The following is a 20,791-nucleotide window of genomic DNA, read 5'->3' as shown; positions in this document are numbered from 1 at the left end:
GAATGTCCCATTTCACAAGTTTTCATATTAAAAATATTTTGAAAATAGCCGATCTACAAGCTCACAATGTGAGCAATTTTCAAATTAGTAAAAGTACAATATTTGCCTCTCAAATTGGAAATACTCAAGTAAAGTACAATTACCTCAAAAGTACAGTACTTATATACTTTCCACCACTGCATGTAACATAATAATTCACATGCAGAATTGAAGATTTACAAATGACAATTCATTGTAATTGCACAGTCAGTGCACACACAATTATACTTTCTTGTCTAAACCACCAACTGCTTTGTATTGATTTTAATTCACGGAAATGTATATTTAAAAACAAAAGGACACACACGCACACACACACACACACACACACACACACACACACACACACACACACACACACACACACACACACACACACACACACACACACACACACACACACACACACACACATACAGGCCAAAAAGAGAAACTTTACTATTGCAAGTTACAAGGACACATAAGAAATGGAATTGTTATTTAATTTATTAAATTTCTTCCACAACTTTTCCATCCGATGTTACATCCGACATCGCCATCTATCGTTCATAGACTGTAATTACAGCATATTTAAGCTTGCCCTCTGAAAGTATATGACACTGCCAGTGGAAGACAATAATAAATCAATCTATAAAAATATATATATATATATCTTGTGGAAATAGTACAAAATAAAATAAATAATAAATGCAAAACGAGCATCATAAAATAAGAAAGTTGTCCCACAGCTGTTAAGCAAAAGGTTTTGGCACGGAATACTGGTGTTCGTTTCGTTGCTGTCGGGAGGAAACCTTGAATTTCTACATCTGTCCTACTTTAATTGTCGTACATGAGTGTCGTGCAAAAAGTAGTAAAGACAGCCTATTTTAGAAAACATTTTAACCACTTAAAAATCGATATGGTTGACCGGAGTGCCTCGGGACTCCGTACTAATGTTTTCCTTTTGCTGTTATTGTGCGGAAAACTTTCACAGAAAATAGCCAAAATAGCCGAGAGACAAGATCGCAGCCTTCCCGACAACAAGGACGCTGGGGTTTAAGGGGTTAAAGTGGTTAAGTCTGTCTTGTGGGTTTCATAAATGTTGAACCAATGAAAAGTATAAACAAGAGCTTGCCATTTCCTGACAAGTAACAGGTTTTTTTGGACAGTTTTTCACCTGACGATTTGTTGAAACGCCCCCAACGTCACCTTTATTTAAGTAGCTTCACCTTAACAAAACGTACTTTGTGTTTACATGCATGTGAAACGCAACTTACGTAGTCATCTATCCAAACAAATGAAAACACTGAAAATGCATGCAAGATGTACAGTATGCTTTTGATACTGCAATTATTTAACAGGGGGGGAAAAGCATTCTATTTAGCTGGCAATGTTGACCGTTTCCTCTGTATGTAATAATGACTAATTGGCTGTATTTAAATGGTTATTAATCTGTATTTACATAATCAATATTAAGCATTTTTGTGCATAAATTTAATTTTGCATAAATCATGGCTTCCACCCAGGCCAAACGCATGCATGTCCTGCAGACACTCAAACACGCCCAGCTCTTTGGTTCCCGTCCCAACAGCTATTAACTGTTTCCGTAGGAGGCGAGACGTTAGGGAGCGCTTGTTTTCACCGCAACAGAGACCGCGCCGTCTCAAGCTAACTTGAGACCACGAGACGGCGAGACGCAGAGCGAACGAGTTGCCGTGCAACTTCACTTGAGCCGACTCAGCGCCGTCCGAGTTATGTACTGACAGGGACAGAATCGTAAATCCCCCCCCCCCCCCCCACTAGTTTCTGTACCTCCGTCATGTCTACACCGCCTTGCGCGCGCACGGTCCAAGGTCAAACGACGGCCAATCGCAAGCCACGTCTCCCGTCGTCTCGTCTCCTACAGACTCAATGTTGGCGTCCCCGCAGCACGGGGACAGGAGGACAGGTTCACTGCTGTTCCACGTCGCTGTCGTCCACCTCCTGGATGATGAGGTCGGCCCCCGAGTCCTCCGCCAGGTCGTCGTCTCCGTCCGTCCCCATCCAGGCCATCTGGCTGTCCGCGCCCCCCTCCTCCTCGCCGTCCACGCCCAGCAGCAGCGCGGGGCCCTCCTCCCCGTCCCCGTCTAGGCCGTCCGAGGTGGGCATGCTGTCGCAGCCCACCTCCTGGACGCACGTCGTGCACATGCGGTAGCGCCGCGTCCCCTCGCACACCACGTGGCCCGTCTCCTCCGTCACCGGACACTTGCACTTCCGGCACACCAGCTTCCTGGCCTGGTGGATCTGTAGGGGGCGTGGGAAGGAAGCAGGGAGCAGGGAACGGGAACAAGGAGTGAGATTTGTAGACAAAATGAGAAATCTATGATTGTTTTTTTTTGTTTTTTACTATGGGTCTTGGTATAATTTCTCATGTACCCTTGTGTGTTCACTCAAAAAAGTACTTATTTTCAATCAATTACACAAGAAGGCTTGGGTAATTGATTGAAAATAAGTCATATTTTGAGGGAACTATACTACTAAGTGTGTGTGTAGGCGAGCCTACCGTTTCCACGTGGCTACGCAGGTGCTCCAGGCGGGTGAAGCGTTTGTTGCAGGCCTGACAGGGGTACGGCCTCTCCCCCGTGTGACAGCGCAGGTGGCGCTTCAGGTCCGCCTTCCTCTTCACCGTGTGTGTACAGAACGGGCACTTGAAGCGCATGGACGGGTTGGTATCTGTGGAGAACGACATAAAAGTGGCTTCTGACTTATCTTTTCTCAATCCCTTTTTATTTCTATGACGAAGGGTTGACTTTCAACTGTCATTCTACCAAAGAAAGGCTTGATGACAACTGCTTGAACTGCTAAATATGACTTTGCACTGTACAATGCTGACAGTTCACAATACTGATAGTCCATTTCAATTAACACTTCGCTGGCTAAGGAAGCACTGCCGTCTTTGATAACTTTTTAAGACTTTTTCAAACTACCATAAAGTAGGCCTGCTGTTGCGTCTAACTTTAACTTGTTAAAATCACACTGTTGGCTGGTGGCTGTTTGCAGGTGAGGAATACACAAGCTGGTGTAGCCAAGTACCCTACTGCCATCTAGTGGCTCATCTTTTAACTGCAATGTGAACTCTTCCTATCAATTACCACAAGCTCTTGGCTATGAATGACCACAAGATTTGTGGTATTGAGGTACCGTACCCGTACATGATTGGGTCTGGCGGTGGGGACGACAAAACAGCTAGACATAATTACTACGGAGATACTAATAAGATAACCTTAAAACTGCTGGACATACAAGGTCCAAAACGCGTCGCTTTGTGCCACGTTTCAATAAGATGTTTCTTATCTGCCCCAACAGCATCGGTATCCTGTAAACCGCTCCGCTCACCTTTGTTGAAGTTCCCAATGAACCCCAGGATGGTCGGCAGGGTGGCGTACAGCTCCTCCGCCTTCTCGGCCTTCTGCGCCCGCGCCTCCTCGATCTCCAGCGCCTCGCGCTGGGCGGCGGCGGAGGAGCGAGAGGAGTGGGGCGGCGCTCTCCTCTTGGCACCTCTGCCTCGCCGGCGCTCCGAGCCGGGCAGCGTGAACAAGGGGTCGTGGGGGTCGTGCATGTCGTCCTCATCCCGGCTGAGGTCGTGCGTGGGACTGTTGGACTCCACCTTCATCTCCAGCGACGGCGCTTCCCCGTCCGGATCCTTCAGCAGGAAGCCTGGCTGAGACCTGGTGTGATGCCTGTCAATTATTATTATGGAATAATTGACACGATTGCAATTTTCTTTTTTCCATAATTCCGTTACGAGACGTTTCCGTCTGTCTGAATAAAAACAGCCGGATGAAATGGAAGCGGAATGTCATTTTTTTCCACCATGTCGTTTTCCACTCTTTTTGAAAACCGTTGAAAGTGTAAAGTCATTAAAGCTGGAACTATGTCACTTTCCTCTTCTAACGCGGATTGGAACTTTGTTTTCCTGTGCCAAATGCTGAAATGTTCACCATTGAGCTAATAGAGCCTGCCTGCTTGCTAAGGGGATACATTGAATCTTGACCATCAGGTCAAACTTTGTGTCAGATCCTGTGTCTAGGTTAGACATGACCTTTGACATGATCTAAATATCTCAATAGAAGAGCAGGTTAGACAAAATACAACCATCCCACCCACTTGTATATTGTATTATTACAAGGCTTGGTTGAATGCTTGATTCTGATTGGTTAAATCGCTGAATTCAGTGGTGTGTTATTTCTTGATAATGACCACTCCGCTCAATAACAGACCGCTGCCTAATCAAAGCCTCAGAGCACCTGCTGCGCTGCTTGGATTGCATATTGTAGTGTAGCCAACATGACAGCTATGTAAACAAACGCACAATGTAATTTACAAGTAAACGTTACTCTCAAGAATGTTTTTGAAAACATTTGAAGCGAGAAATAGACGATGCAGTACCCCGAAAATGTATTCCATTTGATGCGCCTTGGAGTGCGCAACACTCCAAGGCGACTGTTGCACTCTGCGGTGCCAACTTGGAATGCTTTCATTACCGTAAGGAAGGAACGGCTTTGTTTTGTTGACCCCCTAGCCATACATTATCCCTTGCTTAAAGGGACACTTCACCCTTTTTGCTAAAAAATATAGGTTAATGACGTTTAGGAGCTTTAGAACACTTTCCTGGGGGCTTTATGTCTGTAATATGTGGTTTTAGATATTTTAGATTGTAGCAGTGAGCCCAGTGTCTCTGATGTCATGGACACTGGGCTCACTTACTTCCTGGAACCCAGGACCTTCTAGCTGTGAGGCGACAGCACTACAGACTGTGCCACCCTGTCCCCTCCTCCATTCATTGTCAATGGGAATTTAATGTTTGTGTATAAGACGAAGATCTACACTAATAGCTGAATATAGGAGTCTAGTGACAGAAGCTATACCTGCTGCTGTTGTCGTGCGTCCAGAGCGCGGGCGGCGGGCTAACGGAGGCACACGGAGCCCGCTGTTGCTGCTGGTCCGACGCGTCGTCTTCCACATCGCCACCGGGGGGCGAGCTGAAGCCGCACAACTCGGAGAGGCTGACGCATCGCTCCTCCTCTTCCTCCTTGACGCTGATGTCCAACGAAGACTTGATGAAGTTCTTACAGTAGCTGATGACGTTGTTCATCTGCAGGTAGCTGGCCGCGGACATCACCTGCTCGACACGGCAAAAGACATTACTTTAACTTTAACCATCCTACTACCCTCATTATCATTGGATTTGGTATGACATCCAGGGCCGTCCATGGCAGTCAGTGCTTAAAGAAAAGGATTCCGAATAGGATGTGCTTTCTTCCTTTTCTTGCACGGTAACTCGATCGTTTTTCTTATCTTTTGATATGCAAAACAAAACCGAACCAAACCAAACCTCGATCACGTTGTGGCCCGAGAGCTCCAGCTGGCCCGAGTAGATGAAGTCCAGGATGACGGCGAACGTCTCGGGGCTGAAGGCGTCGAAGGTGGCGGTGGCGGCCGCGTGGTGGTGGTGGTCGGCCAGCCCCCCCTCGGCCCCCGTCCCCCCCTGCTCGCTGGACAGCAGCATGCGGAAGTAGCCGCTGCTGGCGAACAGCACGTTGCGGTGCGCGCGGAACAGCGTGCCCTCCACCAGCACGCTGCAGTCGCAGAAGCGCTCCTGGTGGCGCTGCTGGTTCAGCTGCTTCAGCAGGCTGTGCTGGTGCGCCGCCGTGATGTCAGACGTGTTGAACCACCGCTGAGCCTGCCTGCAACGCAAACCACAACGACAACATGTAATGTAAGCAGCGGTGGAAAACGAATAGCAATACTAGACTGTTACAAGTAAAAGCCCGCAATTCAAATTGTAGCCTACTTGAGTAAAAGTAGGCCTACAAAAACACCACCTCATTATGCAGAATGTCCCAATGTATAAAAATCTTATATATAAATGTATAAAATAGCAGATCTACAAGCTCACAATGCTAAACATCGCGGCGCATTGTGAGCATTATCAAATGGCTGAAATGTATAGGGCTGTAGTCATTAGTATATATATATTTTGTAATAAATATAATAAAAAAATAAAAAAATAATTGTGGTCAATATTTGCCTTTGAGATGTAGTGGAGTAGAAGTATTGGAAATTGGAAATACTCAAAATACCTCATAATTGTACATATTTGAGTACATATACTTAGTTATTTTCCACCCCTGCATGTAGGACTACTATGTCTTGTTATAGCCTCTATCGATTACTTTCATTATTTTAAATCACTGGTTCTCAAACTTTTTCGTGCCGCGGACCCCCAAATTGTTCTGCAATATTGCATATTGTATGTAAAGTATTATAGGCCACAGATCCACTTTTGAAAGGTTTTTGGGACACAGACCCACAGAAGAGAAGATCTATATGTAAAAAAGAAAGAAAAACAAGATATATATGAGTTGATCAAGCTCAGCAGTCGGCATATGTACAAGCTGGATATAAAATATGGATAAAGTGGTTAAAATGATTGTGATGCTGTATATCAACACATTTAGCTGGGGGCCCCCTGGAACCGTGATTTGAACCCTGAAGCCTGTGATACTGGATAATTATATATGATAATGATCATGTAAATCATGTACACTTTTCCATTTATATGTAGCCTACGTAGAACTTAATTAGTGTATATTTGTACATGTCGAAATGTTACTGATGAATTGAAAATAGTGGACCGGACCCTGTTGTAAATAAGTGTAGGATAATGCTTATTCATGTTCCACAGTAGCAGCTTTTCTATTGACCCTTTGTACAGTGAAATAAAAATTTAACCAATACCGTGCATGTTCAAATCGGGTATATAGGCCTACTGTACTTTTTCCAAAGCACACCGTCTAGTCGTTTCTCCGCATAATAGGACATTTTTAAATAGCCTATTTCACATTGAGGTGGCCACTCTTCCTGACATCTCTATTCACATTCCCCCACTGACTGCAGTCTGCAGTGTTACACTAGTCTTGTGACACCCCGCTGTCTTTGTTTCTAATCTACACTACAGTAGGACACCACCACTAGTAAACGCATTCCGCGCTGTGACTGGCTGGATGAGCCTTCAATCAATCTCTACCCCTAATGGGCTGCGAGGCAACACCCGAGTCAAAACAGAACATCGGGTGACAAAGTGACTCCGCTAAAGACGACATGGGGTGACACACAAACCCCTCCTATGTATACCCAGGCCAGTGAAGATGGAGAATGAAGCATTTCATTTTAAATAAATCCAAAGGCAAAGACAGACAAAGAAATGTGATCAAATAATCGGTCAATATCAAATAATGCGATCAAATAATCAAAATATCCTAAAAGTGAACATTTCTATTCTGCCGCACACCAACAGACAGTTTAGTGTCGAACTGATTTCACGGTTGTTGCACATATTGATATAGTCTCGCACACCGACAAAAAAGACGATCTACAAGTTCACGCCGCATAGGGTTGTCAATGCTTGTGGAGCCTGTAGGTCGCCACTTTTTAAAATCAGTATCAGGACAGTTCAGCAGGCTAAATCAAAGTATAATTCAGGCGTGATACTACAGTATAGGAGTTTTTTCAAGATACTATTCGGCATTAATATCCATCCATATGTATATTATGTTGATTTATTTTCTTTGAATAAAACGAGTGCCCCAAACGCCCGAGATTGTGCGATCATCATTCAGCCTGAACACCCGCAAGAGGACGCAGTAGGAGGACTCAGATCTCATCTGCCCTGTTCCTGGTGGTGGTTCTTTTGGTCATAATTCAGCCATATTATTAATCTCATCCAGACCTTCACTGCAGTCCAGACTCCAGCAGCAGTGTAGCTAAGCCTACTGTGTCTAAAAGCGGGCAGCAGCAGCCAGGCAGCAGCAGAGATCCTAAAGAGAACGCCCACTTTAAAGACCCACACAGCAGCCAGCTCCACACAATAGAACCAACCATGAAGACACAATGAAAAACCAACGCACTGTAACAACACACGTCCAATACGTGCGTTGCGCTGTGTGTGACTGTGTGTGTGTGTGTGTGTGCTGTGCACGAGTTACGACGATCCAACGCCCGTTCCCTGAAAAAAAAAAAGAAAAAAAAAGAATCCCCCACACCGCACCCAGCGGAGCTCCGGAGCACAAAGGGACAGCAGCGACCGCCTCGCCTGCCCGCTGCGGGACCCAGCGCCTCCTCTGTCGGGCATGCTGTCTGCCGAGGACCCGCTTACGCCCTAAAGCAACTCCGCTCTCTCTCCCCCACTCCTTCCTCATACAACACACATACAGCTCCTCGATCCCATTCCCCGTAACAGACAAACGTTATCAATACTCACTGGTGACCTGGTTCACCCGGCGCCCGGTACAGTCTACTCGTCCCCAAATCCATCTTTTATATTTGTGCTGTGCAAAGTATTTTCATATAATAATCTCTCTCTCCACTCCACCCCCCTTTTCTCTCCTTTTTTCCGTACACAGTTCGCAGTCATGCACTTCCTGCTTCAGCCCTAAACCGAACCCGTTTAGACCGAAAATACGACTATGCTGACGTGGGTGTTGAACTGGGTGCCCCAGGGCCAAGGAGCCATTTAAAGCCCTAGTGTGCCTCCAATGTACCTTGATTGATTGAATACTTGAACAGTTTGCAAAAAGCACAGGGCCACAGTTCAACTTCAATACAAGGTCTGCTAAGGATTTAAATCCAATAAGAACACCCTACTCTAGTCTTGATTAATTGAATACAAGTACTTTGTGTTATCCTTTTAGCATCATTTTATAATCATACCGATGTACTTTTTGTGAACTGTTAATCAATCAACAAGCTTACCTGAATCCATCCTGTATTTCATGCATATACTGCTGTTGGCACTGCACCTGCATTTCTCCACACAGCGGTCTGTCTATCTAAAACGTCTCAAATTTCATGTAATTTACCAGTAAGACGCCCTGAAGGTGAGAAGCGACCTCGCCCTAAAGGGCGAGGTCGCGTTGAGCTGGTCGAGTTGTGTTGTAACATTGATAGTCATGTAAGTTGACTCAGTCTTTCCAATGGAATGTCATTCAGCCAAGCTGGTCGAGTCATCATTGTGATGTCAGAAAATCATTGTGATGTCAGAAGTTCTCAGAACAGGCCAGCTATAGAGCGTCGCAGTCCCGCCCCCTTTCATGATGACGACAGGCCCGGAAAAAGCATTTCCCATGCATCTTTTCCCATAGACATTTCAGAAGGTATTTATTTAAAGCGAAAACTCATGACAAACATTTTCTAAATAATTAGAGAAAAATAAAAACAAAAAGTGTTGTACCCAGCTGCCCTTTTTATTCTAATTATGTTTGTCCCAAAAAATTGTGTTTGTTTCCTGGCCTGTCGTCGTCATGAAAGGGGGCAGGACTGCTACGCTCTATATGGAGATCTAGGCGTTTGATGAGGTCAGATCAACATATGGAATGAATTCTGTACTGGCCATATATGGAGCATGTCTTGAGTGTACAGGGTTTGATGGTCAGATCAACTTATGGAATGTCGTAACAGGTAAGCTCCATATATGGAGATCTAAGTGTACACATGAGGTCAGAACAACATGGAATGAATTCTGTATTGGCCATATGGAGCGTGTCTTGAGTGTACAGGGTTTGGCGAGGTCAGATCAACATATGGAATGAATTCTGTATTGGCCATATATGGAGCGTGTCACGAGGCATAACTGACAGACTGACTGACAGGAGATTCACGTTCATAGTAAACTGCAATCTACGGTCGCCATTCATTTCTGGAAAAATAATAGTCAAAAACAAATGACAAATTATTACACATTTAATAATGGTTGTGCATTTATTACATTAGAAAATATTTATATTGTTCCCTTCTGAGTTCCTAACACATTCACATGTCATAAAACAACAAATGTGCAATGACCGACACTGAAAAGACAAGACTGAGACATTTGTTTTCCTGTTTATCTCTACGTTAAAGGGAAAATATATGTTAATGACGTTTAGAAGATTTAGATCACGTTCCTGGGGGTCTTTGTGTGTGTAATATGTGATTTTATATACTTTAGATTTTAGCAGTGAGACCAAACTGTCTCTGATGCAAGCCCCCAGGGAGGCTCTCCAACGTCGAAGCGCTCGGCCCTAGTGGTAAGAGCGGGGACTGCAGGCGGACCCGTGGATTTATGACGATCACGTGCATCTGGGCTTTAACATTGAGCGCTCGTTCGCACTTCCGCATTTTGGTATCCAAATCGGGGGGAAAAAGCAGAAGTGGTCTACTTCCGCTTCTTCCAGGTGCTTCAAAACGCCACTGAGCAACTTCCACTCCGGTTCGGCCTCTATCCTTTTATTACTCTATGCTCTGATGTCATGGACACTGGGCTCACTTACTTCCTGGACTACATGTTGTCTCAGTAAGACATTGTAGTCCAGGAAGTAAGTGAGGCCAGTGTCCATGACAGAGACACTGGGCTCACTGCTAAAATCTAAAATATCTAAAACCATACAAGACCCCCAGGAAAGTGTTCTATATCTTCTAAACGTCATTAACACATTTTTTTTGTAAAAAGTGTCCCTTTAAGGTAGCTAACAATCATACTGGAATCAAGATAATATTAAGACATTAAAGTAGTAAAAAGCATTCAGTTTGTCTTGAGGTTCCATGTGAAAATGGAAAAGAAAAAACAACGGTATCGTTTGTTTTGGTCTGTTGAACCGGAGAAAGACATGATTCAACTTGATGAAGACTTAAATTCTACTTGATGAAGCTGGCAATTTCATCAAGAGATGATGCCGTTGTTAAATCCATTGGGGTTTTGGGATTGCCATCGCCACACATCCTCACCTACAACGACACGACAAGTACATATAAGAAAACATTTGTCAAATGAGATATTACCAATAGTTGAATCATATAAATGCTGAAATGAAATAAAATAAGATTAAGTGAGACACCAATCAACGGTAACACATGTGGGCTGATCAAAACGTTTTTTTTCCACTTTTGGAAACAATGCTGTCAGAGTGGCGGCGCTAGAGGGGAGCTTGGGCATGCTTTAGCACCTCCTAAGAAGGAGGTCGCGACCCACGGGTTGAGAACACATGTACTGTATTCATTATGTGCATAACATATGTAATCTGGATAGTTCATCTGATGATGTGGGCCTAGCAAGTAGCAACCAACAGAGGTGAAGAGACACTGACTGACTGACTATTCATGTGATGTTTTGAGCGAGTGTGAGTCTGATTATGTTGTGTACAGCCCTGCGTGTGACATTTAACTACCTGCATGGAATTTGCTCTGTGCGCAATACACGGTTGGAAAGCCCAAATCACTGTTAATTGCTTCAGCTGCATCAGGCGTCATCTCCTTAGCAGTCTTGTCAGATCGATCATGACGTTCTTTCACCACCAGAAATGTGCGTGTGAGTTCCACAGACTATATATCTTCATAATGGTGACCAGTGCAACTGTCTCGTAATCTCCCAATAACCACTTAAACCCCACAAGGTTGAGCGGAGTACAGCAGGGCTCTATGCTAGTGTATTTTCTGTTTTGTGGGGAAAACATTTGCAGAAAATAGCCAATATAGCTTCATGAACTGTAGCTGAACATGGAACTCATGCAGCAGGTCAACATTTTACGCACATTAGATTATTAGATTAGATTAAATGTATTGTCACTGCACATAGTATACAAATACTTTGACAATGAAATGAATAGTGGCGTCTAACCAGAGTGCAATACAGTAACGCAATAATGGGAATAAATACACTTGTTTGTTGAATGTACAGAATGTACAGTATATACAGTAGTATATAATAAATAGAAAAATAGGCAATGAAGTATAAATAGAAATATGGAGTATGCATATATACATACACACCCACCCACACAAGCCATAAGATGCTAGTGTATGTATGGTGTGCGCATGAGAGTTCAGATGGCATTGCCATGCATACAAACTTTTTGGCATCACACCCGATTGCATTTGGTCATGGTATAATTATATCCACAGGTCTGCACTCTGCACCCCCAAATGAATAGTCAAGCTCCCCCTCAGCTCCTGGAATAAAACCTGCTGGTGTCGCCACTGAATGCTGCAAATTCTGCCGGCACTGTATTATGAATGGTTTGAATGTCATCATATCTGTCAAAAAAGAATAATCACTCTCACACACACAATTACTGTGTGAGACTTGACACCCTCTGTGTCAGGGACAAATTAGCCATTGGGCCAGTGGAGCCGTGGCCCAGGGGCCCTTCAGGGAAATTGGACCGTAAGGTACTAGGTTTGACACCCTGAAAAAGGGCTCCTGGGGCCCTTCATTGGCCATTGATTTTGTTAAATTTAGGTCAAAAAGATGATTAAAAACACGGAAAAACACCAAAATTTTGCGAGCATGCGCGCTATGGGGGCCCTGCAAAAATGACCGGCCCAGGGGCCCTCGTGGGGGTTAATCCGTCCCTGCTCTGTGTGGTATTAGTCCTTCCGTCCCTCACTTCAAAGGTAAACCACATCCTCTCTCTCCATCCACTACAATTGAAATAATGTGATTTTCAGTTGCTTCGTATTGATATTCCGTAGATTCAAAGGCTATTTTTAAAGTCATGTTTATTTTTCTCCAAAAACGTTGGCGGAACCAGGGAGGAACAAGGCAGAAAGAGTCAGTCAGGGACCAATCAGAAGGCTAACAATGGTCTGAATGGTGTCTGAATTAATCTTGAGAGATTTGTTCACAAACCGCACACGTAGTTTTGATTGGACAGGGAGCACATGATTAGTAATTAATTAGGCTCTATGTCTTGTTTTCTCTTCAAGGGAAAGGCTTTCTAACAAAACATTCTTAATACAGGCCACTATTTTCCAAATGTAATCCTTCAATTGAACTAAGCCTTTTTTATAAAAGACCAGATTGTTTGACCACCAGGCCCGCTGCCTTCACAGTGGCCACCTGATACGCATAGACTCAACCCAAGCCAAACATCAGGAGACTTATCACACAAAAAAACCTGAACGGATACTTCCGTCCATTCTTGTGTTCATTTCGGCCGTCTTTATGCACATTTTCTGAAGACTTGCGGACACAAAAGGTATACACACGCACGCACACACACACACACACACACGTCTCCTTACACATTCTTTCCAGTCCAAAGTCGGCCTTCCATCCCAGCTCCTTCTCAGCCAGGCGAGGGTCTGCATAGCAGGCGGCGACATCCCCTTCTCTCCGAGGGGCGACCTGGTAGTTGACCTAATGGACACACGTTCAGCAGGACAAAGCTAAATGTGACAGACTCATGTAGCCCACTTAGGTAGCTAAAAATACTAGTCTAGAGAGAATGTTTCTGGATCAGGGCCAGTGTAGTTTAATTAGTCTCTCAAGTCATAGGATACAAAGTAAGCACCTCAGTAATGATTTATCCCTTATTTCAGTGGTTCTCAACCTTTTCAGGCCATGACCGGTTCCAAGGCTAAATATTGTGAAAATAGCAGATCTGCGAGGCATGAGCGTGTGACCTTGTAGAAGCTTGTAGATCGGCTATTTTCAAAACTTTCTTATATTATTTGGCCAATGTTTGACGAGTTTTTATAATACCGGTAGTTTGTTGATTACTTTTGAATCAGTAATTCTATCAGGCTTTTTCCTTTTTGAGGTATTAAAAAGGTCTTTGTTAAGATATGAATTGACTTGGTTAAAGTGTAAGTGGTAATGTCCTGATACATACAGTATAATGTTCTGCAATATTCTTGACTATTTTCTCCCCAAATGAGGTTGCATTCAGAAACCAGGACCAGATTTTCTGATGATGGCCACAATATACTGATCTGGGATCATTGATCAGACCTTTTAATTCTGTCAACTGACATCAGTTTTTACACTCTAAGACAGTGGTTCTCAACCTGTGGGTCGGGACCCACAACATTTTGGGGTTGGTCCCCCAAAATGATCCCGGTCGCGGCCCGCACAGAGTTCCAATCCTCTGACGCTGGCTTTCTAAGCAACCAAAGGTATGGCACCCCCATATCTTGCAAGTCTGGTCAGCTCAAAATGAACAGCGCAACAAGATCTACCCACCAAAAACATTATTATACCATTGCTGTAAATAGTTTATATATGTACCTGAGGGGGCTTTGGAATAGCCTTATAGAATTATAAGACAAATGCACTTGGAATGGGAAAAAGAGGGATGGAATAACCTGCAGAGCCTTTGTGATCTACTAGTAGATCGCAATCTACCTTTTGGGCAGTGACTCACTGTATACACATAGTTTCATTATATAGATTAGGTTCTTAGCTTACGTATGATTACGTTCATGATGACTATTTTTGATGTATTGTCAGGTTTTAGTTCTTGCTTACTGTATGTCGCTCTGGATTAAGAGCGTCTGCTAAATGCCTAAATTGTAATTGTCCCCAGAGAACAGCGAAGAAAGCATTATGATCTACACACAACCTACCGATGTCCCACTGCCAAACCACTCATTTAGGGTGATTTACACTTAGTCATGTGCCAGTGCCGCACACCGACAATAGCAGATCTACAAGCTGTGAGCGGTTATTTTCGGGACGAGCCACGGCACGCAACCAAGTTCAAATGGGGCATTACTGTCACATAGCCCAACTGTCACTCACCTCCTTCCCCGAGGCTTTCTCCATGGCTTTGACCATCTGCAGCACAGAATAGCCTGTCCCTGTTCCCAGGTTGTATGCCTAAAAACACACACACACACACACACACCCGTGTCATAATATACTGCATGGATTGGACACACAAATGCAGGCAATGAATGAGAGAATGTTCTGTGAGAGAAGCCAAACGGGGGAACTAAACATTGAAGGCGGTTTAAAAGTGAATATATGTATACATACTTTGCAGCCACAGTTGTCCTTCAGCTTCTTGAGAGCAGCTATGTGTCCTTTAGCCAGATCTACAACATGTATGTAATCTCTCACCCCTAGTCAAAGAGAACAAAATGTTATTAATGTGCTACAGTAGTAAAAATATAAATAAATAAAAGGATGATAAGTAGAAGGAGTATTACCTGTCCCGTCAATTGTGTCGTAGTCATTCCCAAATACATTGAGATGCTTTCTTCTTCCGATGGCAACCTAAAGTAAATAATTCAGACATTCAGTGTTTGATTTACTTGCTCTTTACAGTCTGCAGTCAACATACGGTACTTGATAAAACATACCCTAACCATAAAGTGAAAGACACGCGTTACTTTTTTGATAATTACATTTTGATAATGGTCTGCTGTCCCCGTCCCAGACTTCTTATTTCCTGAACTCTGTTGTTCCTGCCTGCATGGAACATGGCTACTGCACAAAACCTTCTGTCTGAACTTGATTGGGTTTTCTTTGTCAATTTAATTTAATTTAAAGACCTTGTGGCACAATTTGTACATTTTGTTTTCAATCATTGCTGACATTAAGCGTTTTTGTAAAAGGATGGCAAGTATTAATTTTTGAAATGAATAGAATGCACCCGCACACTGTATATTTGCTCAGTAAAAGAGTATTATTATTATTATCTATTCCTTTCATTGATGTCCACTGGCCTACGCACCTGTGCAGATGCCTGACTTCTAGGTGTGCGAAACTTCTTTCCTACAAGAATTATTTTTTAAAACATACTAGATCAAGGAGACACACCACAATCTTAGGACCAAGACATGGAGGCTGTACAAACGAACGAATGTACCTGGGATACATATGGCAGGAGGTTGTTGGGGATTCCCTGTGGATCTTCTCCTATTTGGCCCGAGGCATGAGCTCCAATGGGGTTGAAATAGCGTAGCAGCACTGCATTCCAGTTCTGGTTCCACACAGGCAAAATTAAGTCATGGATTTCTGCCACTTATATTACCGGTATACTACATTGTGTCGTTAGAAACAATGGAATCAATACACAGTAAAAAAAATGTTATACAGTAACTCAAATCTTTGCTTCTGGGAGGGTCCCTGGCACAAGATATTTTGAGATGGGAGTTGGTAGTAGTACCACCACAATATATATTATACATATATAGAAGCATACCGGTACGTTCTTTTTTTAGAAAACTGTTAGGATTTGCAGCATCAGCCTCAGGTCTTAACCCATTCTGACCGGGCACCCATTTTGGTGTTGGCATCATGTTATGCTTTAGCTATTGAAAAATAGCAGATCTACAAGCTCATATCGCGCCACCGAGTGGCGCGATACGAGCTTGTAGGTCTGCTATTTTTGAAAAATTCGAAGAACGACTGACATTTTTAAAATCTGATCTCAGGTCAGAATGGGTTAATCAGACCAGTGTGTGTCCCGTGGAAACCTCGTATGAATCTGATCTCAGGTCAGAATGGGTTAATGGGTTAATGCAATCGCAACACTTCAAACGATCGCCATAAACCTGACTATTCGCGGTCAGTAATCGGGGGGGGGGGGGGCTCCGCGTTGTGTGTTGGCAGAAGAGCGCGGCACCTTTTCAGCCTTGCACAGGTCGACCACCATCTCCTCGATGAAGTACTTGGTCTTGCCGTAGGGGTTGGTGCAGCCGCCCACCGGGTGCTGCTCATCGATGGGGAGGCGCTGCGGGTCTCCGTACACCGTGGCCGAGCTGCTGAACACCAGATTGTGCACGCCATGAGCCTGCATGACCTGGGAGGACACGTGCACATGCCACACAAATGCGCACGATCAGCAGCCGCTGACATACAGCAAGTAACTTGGCAGTAACACAGCCTTTGTGAGTTTCCGGGTAACTGCAGACAGTGCAAGCCTACACACATTAGTGGTTATCAATGTTGCAGTACCAATTCATTAGCATACAACCACACACACACAATACACAAGTTGTCATGCTTTGAGAAAAACAAGGAAAGCTTCTGTGTGCATGCATGATATCCACTTCAGGCGGGCAGACACTGACCTGCAGCAGGTTGATGGTGCCGGTGAGGTTGACGTGATAGTAGTGCAGTGGCTTCTCCACAGACTCCCCGACGGCCTTTAGACCGGCAAAGTGCATCACGGCGCTGAACGAATGCTGTGAAGCAGCGAGACACACATCGATTGAACACAATGGTGAGTTGTATTCACAACATGCAATTCACTCACCATGTGTGTGTGTGTGTGTGTGTGTGTGTGTGTGGGGGGGGGGGGGGGGGGGGGGGGGGGGGGGGAGTATCATTATACAGTTGAGTATTATGGTCTCTGTCGGGTGGAAACCTCATGTCTAAATCTGTTACTTTTTCAGGATTCAAATTCAAAAGTAGCTAAAGTGGCAGATCTACAAGCTCAAAGGGCATCGCTTCATGCATTGTTTTGAGCTGCTTTCTGGTACTTGTGATTGACACAATTTACAGGGGGGGGGGGGGGACTAAATACTATAAATAATAAAGAATATGGAGATAAGAGGTTTCTGCCCGACAGTGACGATATACGCAATATTTGATATGCAGCTACACACTAATTTTCTTCTTATTTTTTTTAAGCAAATGAGAGCAAATAGCAAATTACTCAAAGATATAAAGGCTAGGTTTTAGTAAATACTGTCTCCCTCTCTTGACAGAGAGAGATAATTGCACTTCCAGTGCACCAATCCAATCCAGTGTCAACCAGGAAACCTCTGGCTTTCCAATGCGTTGCTTTATCAGAAAAGCTACGTCCTGGCTGCCTACTGCATCATGTGCAAATTCAAAACAGGTGGTACGCAGGGCCATTGAGTGAGATCCAACAAGCGCTTCTCAACTCAGATACAAGGAATTACTTGACGGGAAGTAGCTCATCATAACATGTATACGGTGGAATTTTATTTTATTTGCAGATGGAAGAGGATAATTAAATATTTTTGTACAGCTGCAATGTTGATGAGTTTGACGTTGTTCAATACAATTAAAAAGGACTTTTCTGTTTGGATGAATGGACTGTTAAGTGTTAATGGGAAGTTGCACCTAGTTAGCACCTTGCTGGCAAGATGGATGCGGTCTGCATATGGTCAATAGAGTCTTGTCAGTCATTTTGTTAAGGATTGACAGTTGTCATTTCAAGTATTTGAAGTGAACTAGAACATATAATCATAATCGTACAGTATATACAGCATTGTATATAATAAAATATTAGGCCTTTCTGACCTTCTTAAACAGCTTTTCTAATCCAGGCCGGTCCAACATGTCCAGTTCATGGAACTCAATGCTGGTGTCCAGGAACTTCTCTATCCTGCGAATGCTTTCAGGTACGTCCCCTTCTCCTCCAGAAAGAACCGGATGTAGAACACACACACAAACTTTATGTCCACATATAAACAGAAGTACAAATATGCCTTGTACAAACACTGTCAGTGCAGTCAGATGAGATACCGTAATAGGAAAACAGCTAGTTGTGCATAAGGCAGAACATTGTTACATACAATAATGTTGGCACACACACACACACACACACACACACTTTTAGGCAAGCTTGATGATCCGTTCTTTTAGGCAACCGACACCATCGTCCTACAGAGTATAAGGGAATTTACCTCGTATGGCGTTGCTGAAGTTATCCATGACAACTGGACAATAGCCTGCTTCAATGAGCTCCACAACACAATGACTGCCGATGTAGCCACCTCCACCGGTGACCAGGACCTTCTCAGCCATTTTCATGGGAGTAATGTTCCTGGTTTTTAACCTGTCCTACAACAACAAAAAAGGGTTTTACAATATTGTCTTTAGACATTTTCTCAAATTGTCTAAAGTTGTGAAAATAGAAAGCTCTCAACGTTGAGAGCTTGCAGATCAGGTATTAAGTGATTATTCATACTGTATATAATGTATATTTTGTTTTACATTTCCGTTGTGGGAAGATGCCAAATTTCCAACTGTGAAAGTTTGGGAACACCTGTAATAGACTGTCAGTACTGTATCCTGTACTATGAAAGGAACAGGATATGCTGTATTATTTGACCGACTAAGTCCTCCTACAGTAATAGCATGTAGGTTGTAGGAGGACTAGCATCTGATAAGGCCACTGTACACCGTAAAGTAGATGGATCCATTCCACACCACGCCTTCAGTAAACCCTTTACCTGTCAGACCAGAATAAATAAAGAACCTTTACTGCCTATTGTACTAGTAGATAATTAGAAGGAAACTAAAATACTTCTTGTTGTTGCACTTCTTTATCTTTTGTGAGACCTTGTGTTACAATAGTAGGCCTACAACCAAAAGTACATTCCTGCTATAAAACAGTCAAATCGTTGGTCATAACTACGGTTTAAACTACCGTGGAATACTGCAAACATTACATGTAACATTTATGTTCTTAATAATAGTGCTAAGGCAAAAACAATGACATGAGGGGCAACGGCAACTGAGAATCGTCAACTGAATGGCACTTTTGTTAAAAGTGTTTAGAAATATTGATCAATCAACAGAAATGATTAAATCATGTTCATGCAAACCCAATATTCACATTTTGTCATCGTTTTACAGATGTATGTTCATATTGTCAAGATACACAATGATCTGTCTAACAACTTCTACTCCAAATACAATTTTGCCCATCTCACTTCTACAAACTGTGCCATCATTGATTGATTGATTTATTAACAGTTTGCAAAAAAAAGTACAGAAATGTACAGTTCAATACAAGGTCTGCTAATAGGATTTAAGCCCAAGAAAGCCTATGGCTTGTTTCCATTGGGTATGGGGTCCTTCATACTCAATTCATCAACCCCCCAAGTAGTCCCATCTATCCTGCATCCTTTAACCCATGTAATTTATGTGTACATCAGAACATTATACCTACTGTTCCCATACAAGCAATGTTATAAACTGTGCTTAGTTACATCTATAATTGTTAGACTACAGAATGTGCACCATTGTTTTTGACAGTCTTTTGGAAGATCCCCAAATATTGAATAAAACACAGTCTGGTAATGCAGTGGTCTGAAAGAACATACAGTTGAAAAACAATTAACACTAATAACTATATTTTTGTTTATTGTATTAGAGAGTAGGCTACGGTATAAATAGACCTGTTCTATTTGCTTTAGCTATACTTCTGTTGTGATTTACAGCTCAAGGCAAAGGGAGACGCTGAATGCTCAAGGGAACTGTCTGCTATATGCTCATAATCAAACTGAACAGAAACATAATATTATCACACATGACAACGAACTGGGAATAATACACAATGACAATATGACCTAAAACACACACCTACTAACAACTATAATCTGATAAGTGATTATTAAACAATAAACACAGACATTGTCACACACAGAAGAACACAATCCACATAAAATGTCAAGAAGACAATATACTCACTCAAAGTCCTCGTCACAACACAACAGGTACAGGTGTAGTTATTTCTTTCACGGCACAGATGATGAAGCTGAATGAGGAGCGGTCGCAGAGAACGCGAATATCATCAGAATGAAGACCAACTCAAAAGATGTCAGTCAGTCTATCAATCAGATAAATGATTGATCGATCTCCTAACAGCGTCCCACTCCCACCCAGAGCTGTGCTCACTGCTCAGTTTGTGTTGAACATTATCACTTCCTGCTGGTAAGGAGACGTGGAACCGGTGTTGCCAGATGCTGTAAGTAATAAGCAACCAGGTCTAAGAAAACAAATCCAAAAAAGAAGCGACTATGCCAAATTAGTTTGATTGATTGATTGATTGATTGATTGATTGATTGATTGATTGATTTATTTATTGATTGATTGGATGAATGTATTAACAGATTGGAGAATTACAGTATGTTCCAAGCACAACTCAATACCAAACTGTTAACTGTGGACGAAACCGTAAAGTATATTACACTTTATTGAGCACTTTAC

The 20,791-nt window shown here is 43.1% G+C and overlaps 2 protein-coding genes across 7 annotated transcripts; both read right to left on the bottom strand.

Moving 5' to 3' along the window:
- Nucleotides 1-590: 590 nt before the first annotated feature.
- zbtb8a (zinc finger and BTB domain containing 8A) lies at nucleotides 591-8,876 on the bottom strand. 3 transcript variants are annotated; one of them, XM_080783532.1, is made up of 6 exons: nucleotides 8,812-8,876; nucleotides 5,393-5,744; nucleotides 4,926-5,179; nucleotides 3,394-3,737; nucleotides 2,561-2,730; nucleotides 591-2,301 (listed from the first exon to the last, which is right to left on the bottom strand). In XM_080783532.1, the coding sequence occupies exons 1-6, from the start codon at nucleotides 8,862-8,864 to the stop codon at nucleotides 1,969-1,971; spliced, it is 1,506 nt and encodes a 501-aa protein (XP_080639658.1). In that variant the 5' UTR covers nucleotides 8,865-8,876; the 3' UTR covers nucleotides 591-1,968. The 3 variants fall into 3 exon arrangements, with proteins under 3 accessions (XP_080639658.1, XP_080639657.1, XP_080639659.1); XM_080783531.1 differs by lacking the exon at nucleotides 8,812-8,876 and adding an exon at nucleotides 8,321-8,415; XM_080783533.1 differs by lacking the exon at nucleotides 8,812-8,876 and adding an exon at nucleotides 8,321-8,415 and having other exon boundaries at nucleotides 3,394-3,725.
- Nucleotides 8,877-9,723: 847 nt separating this feature from the next.
- Nucleotides 9,724-20,497, bottom strand: gale (UDP-galactose-4-epimerase). 4 transcript variants are annotated; one of them, XM_080783466.1, is made up of 11 exons: nucleotides 20,273-20,497; nucleotides 18,481-18,632; nucleotides 18,095-18,204; nucleotides 16,894-17,007; nucleotides 16,446-16,622; nucleotides 15,687-15,800; nucleotides 15,025-15,091; nucleotides 14,852-14,937; nucleotides 14,615-14,692; nucleotides 13,117-13,231; nucleotides 9,724-10,821 (listed from the first exon to the last, which is right to left on the bottom strand). In XM_080783466.1, exons 2-11 carry the CDS (start codon nucleotides 18,605-18,607, stop codon nucleotides 10,757-10,759), a joined length of 1,053 nt encoding a protein of 350 aa, XP_080639592.1. In that variant the 5' UTR covers nucleotides 18,608-18,632; nucleotides 20,273-20,497; the 3' UTR covers nucleotides 9,724-10,756. The 4 variants fall into 4 exon arrangements, with proteins under 4 accessions (XP_080639592.1, XP_080639591.1, XP_080639590.1 ...); XM_080783465.1 differs by having other exon boundaries at nucleotides 9,725-10,821; nucleotides 18,095-18,207; XM_080783464.1 differs by having other exon boundaries at nucleotides 9,728-10,821; nucleotides 18,095-18,210; nucleotides 18,481-18,637.
- Nucleotides 20,498-20,791: the final 294 nt, after the last annotated feature.

Source organism: Protomyctophum bolini, assembly GCF_963924005.1.
Source record: "Protomyctophum bolini genome assembly, chromosome: 15".
Taxonomy (NCBI): Eukaryota; Metazoa; Chordata; class Actinopteri; order Myctophiformes; family Myctophidae; genus Protomyctophum; species Protomyctophum bolini.
Note: the sequence above shows the minus strand (reverse complement) of the source record. Positions and strands in the feature narration are given on the sequence as shown.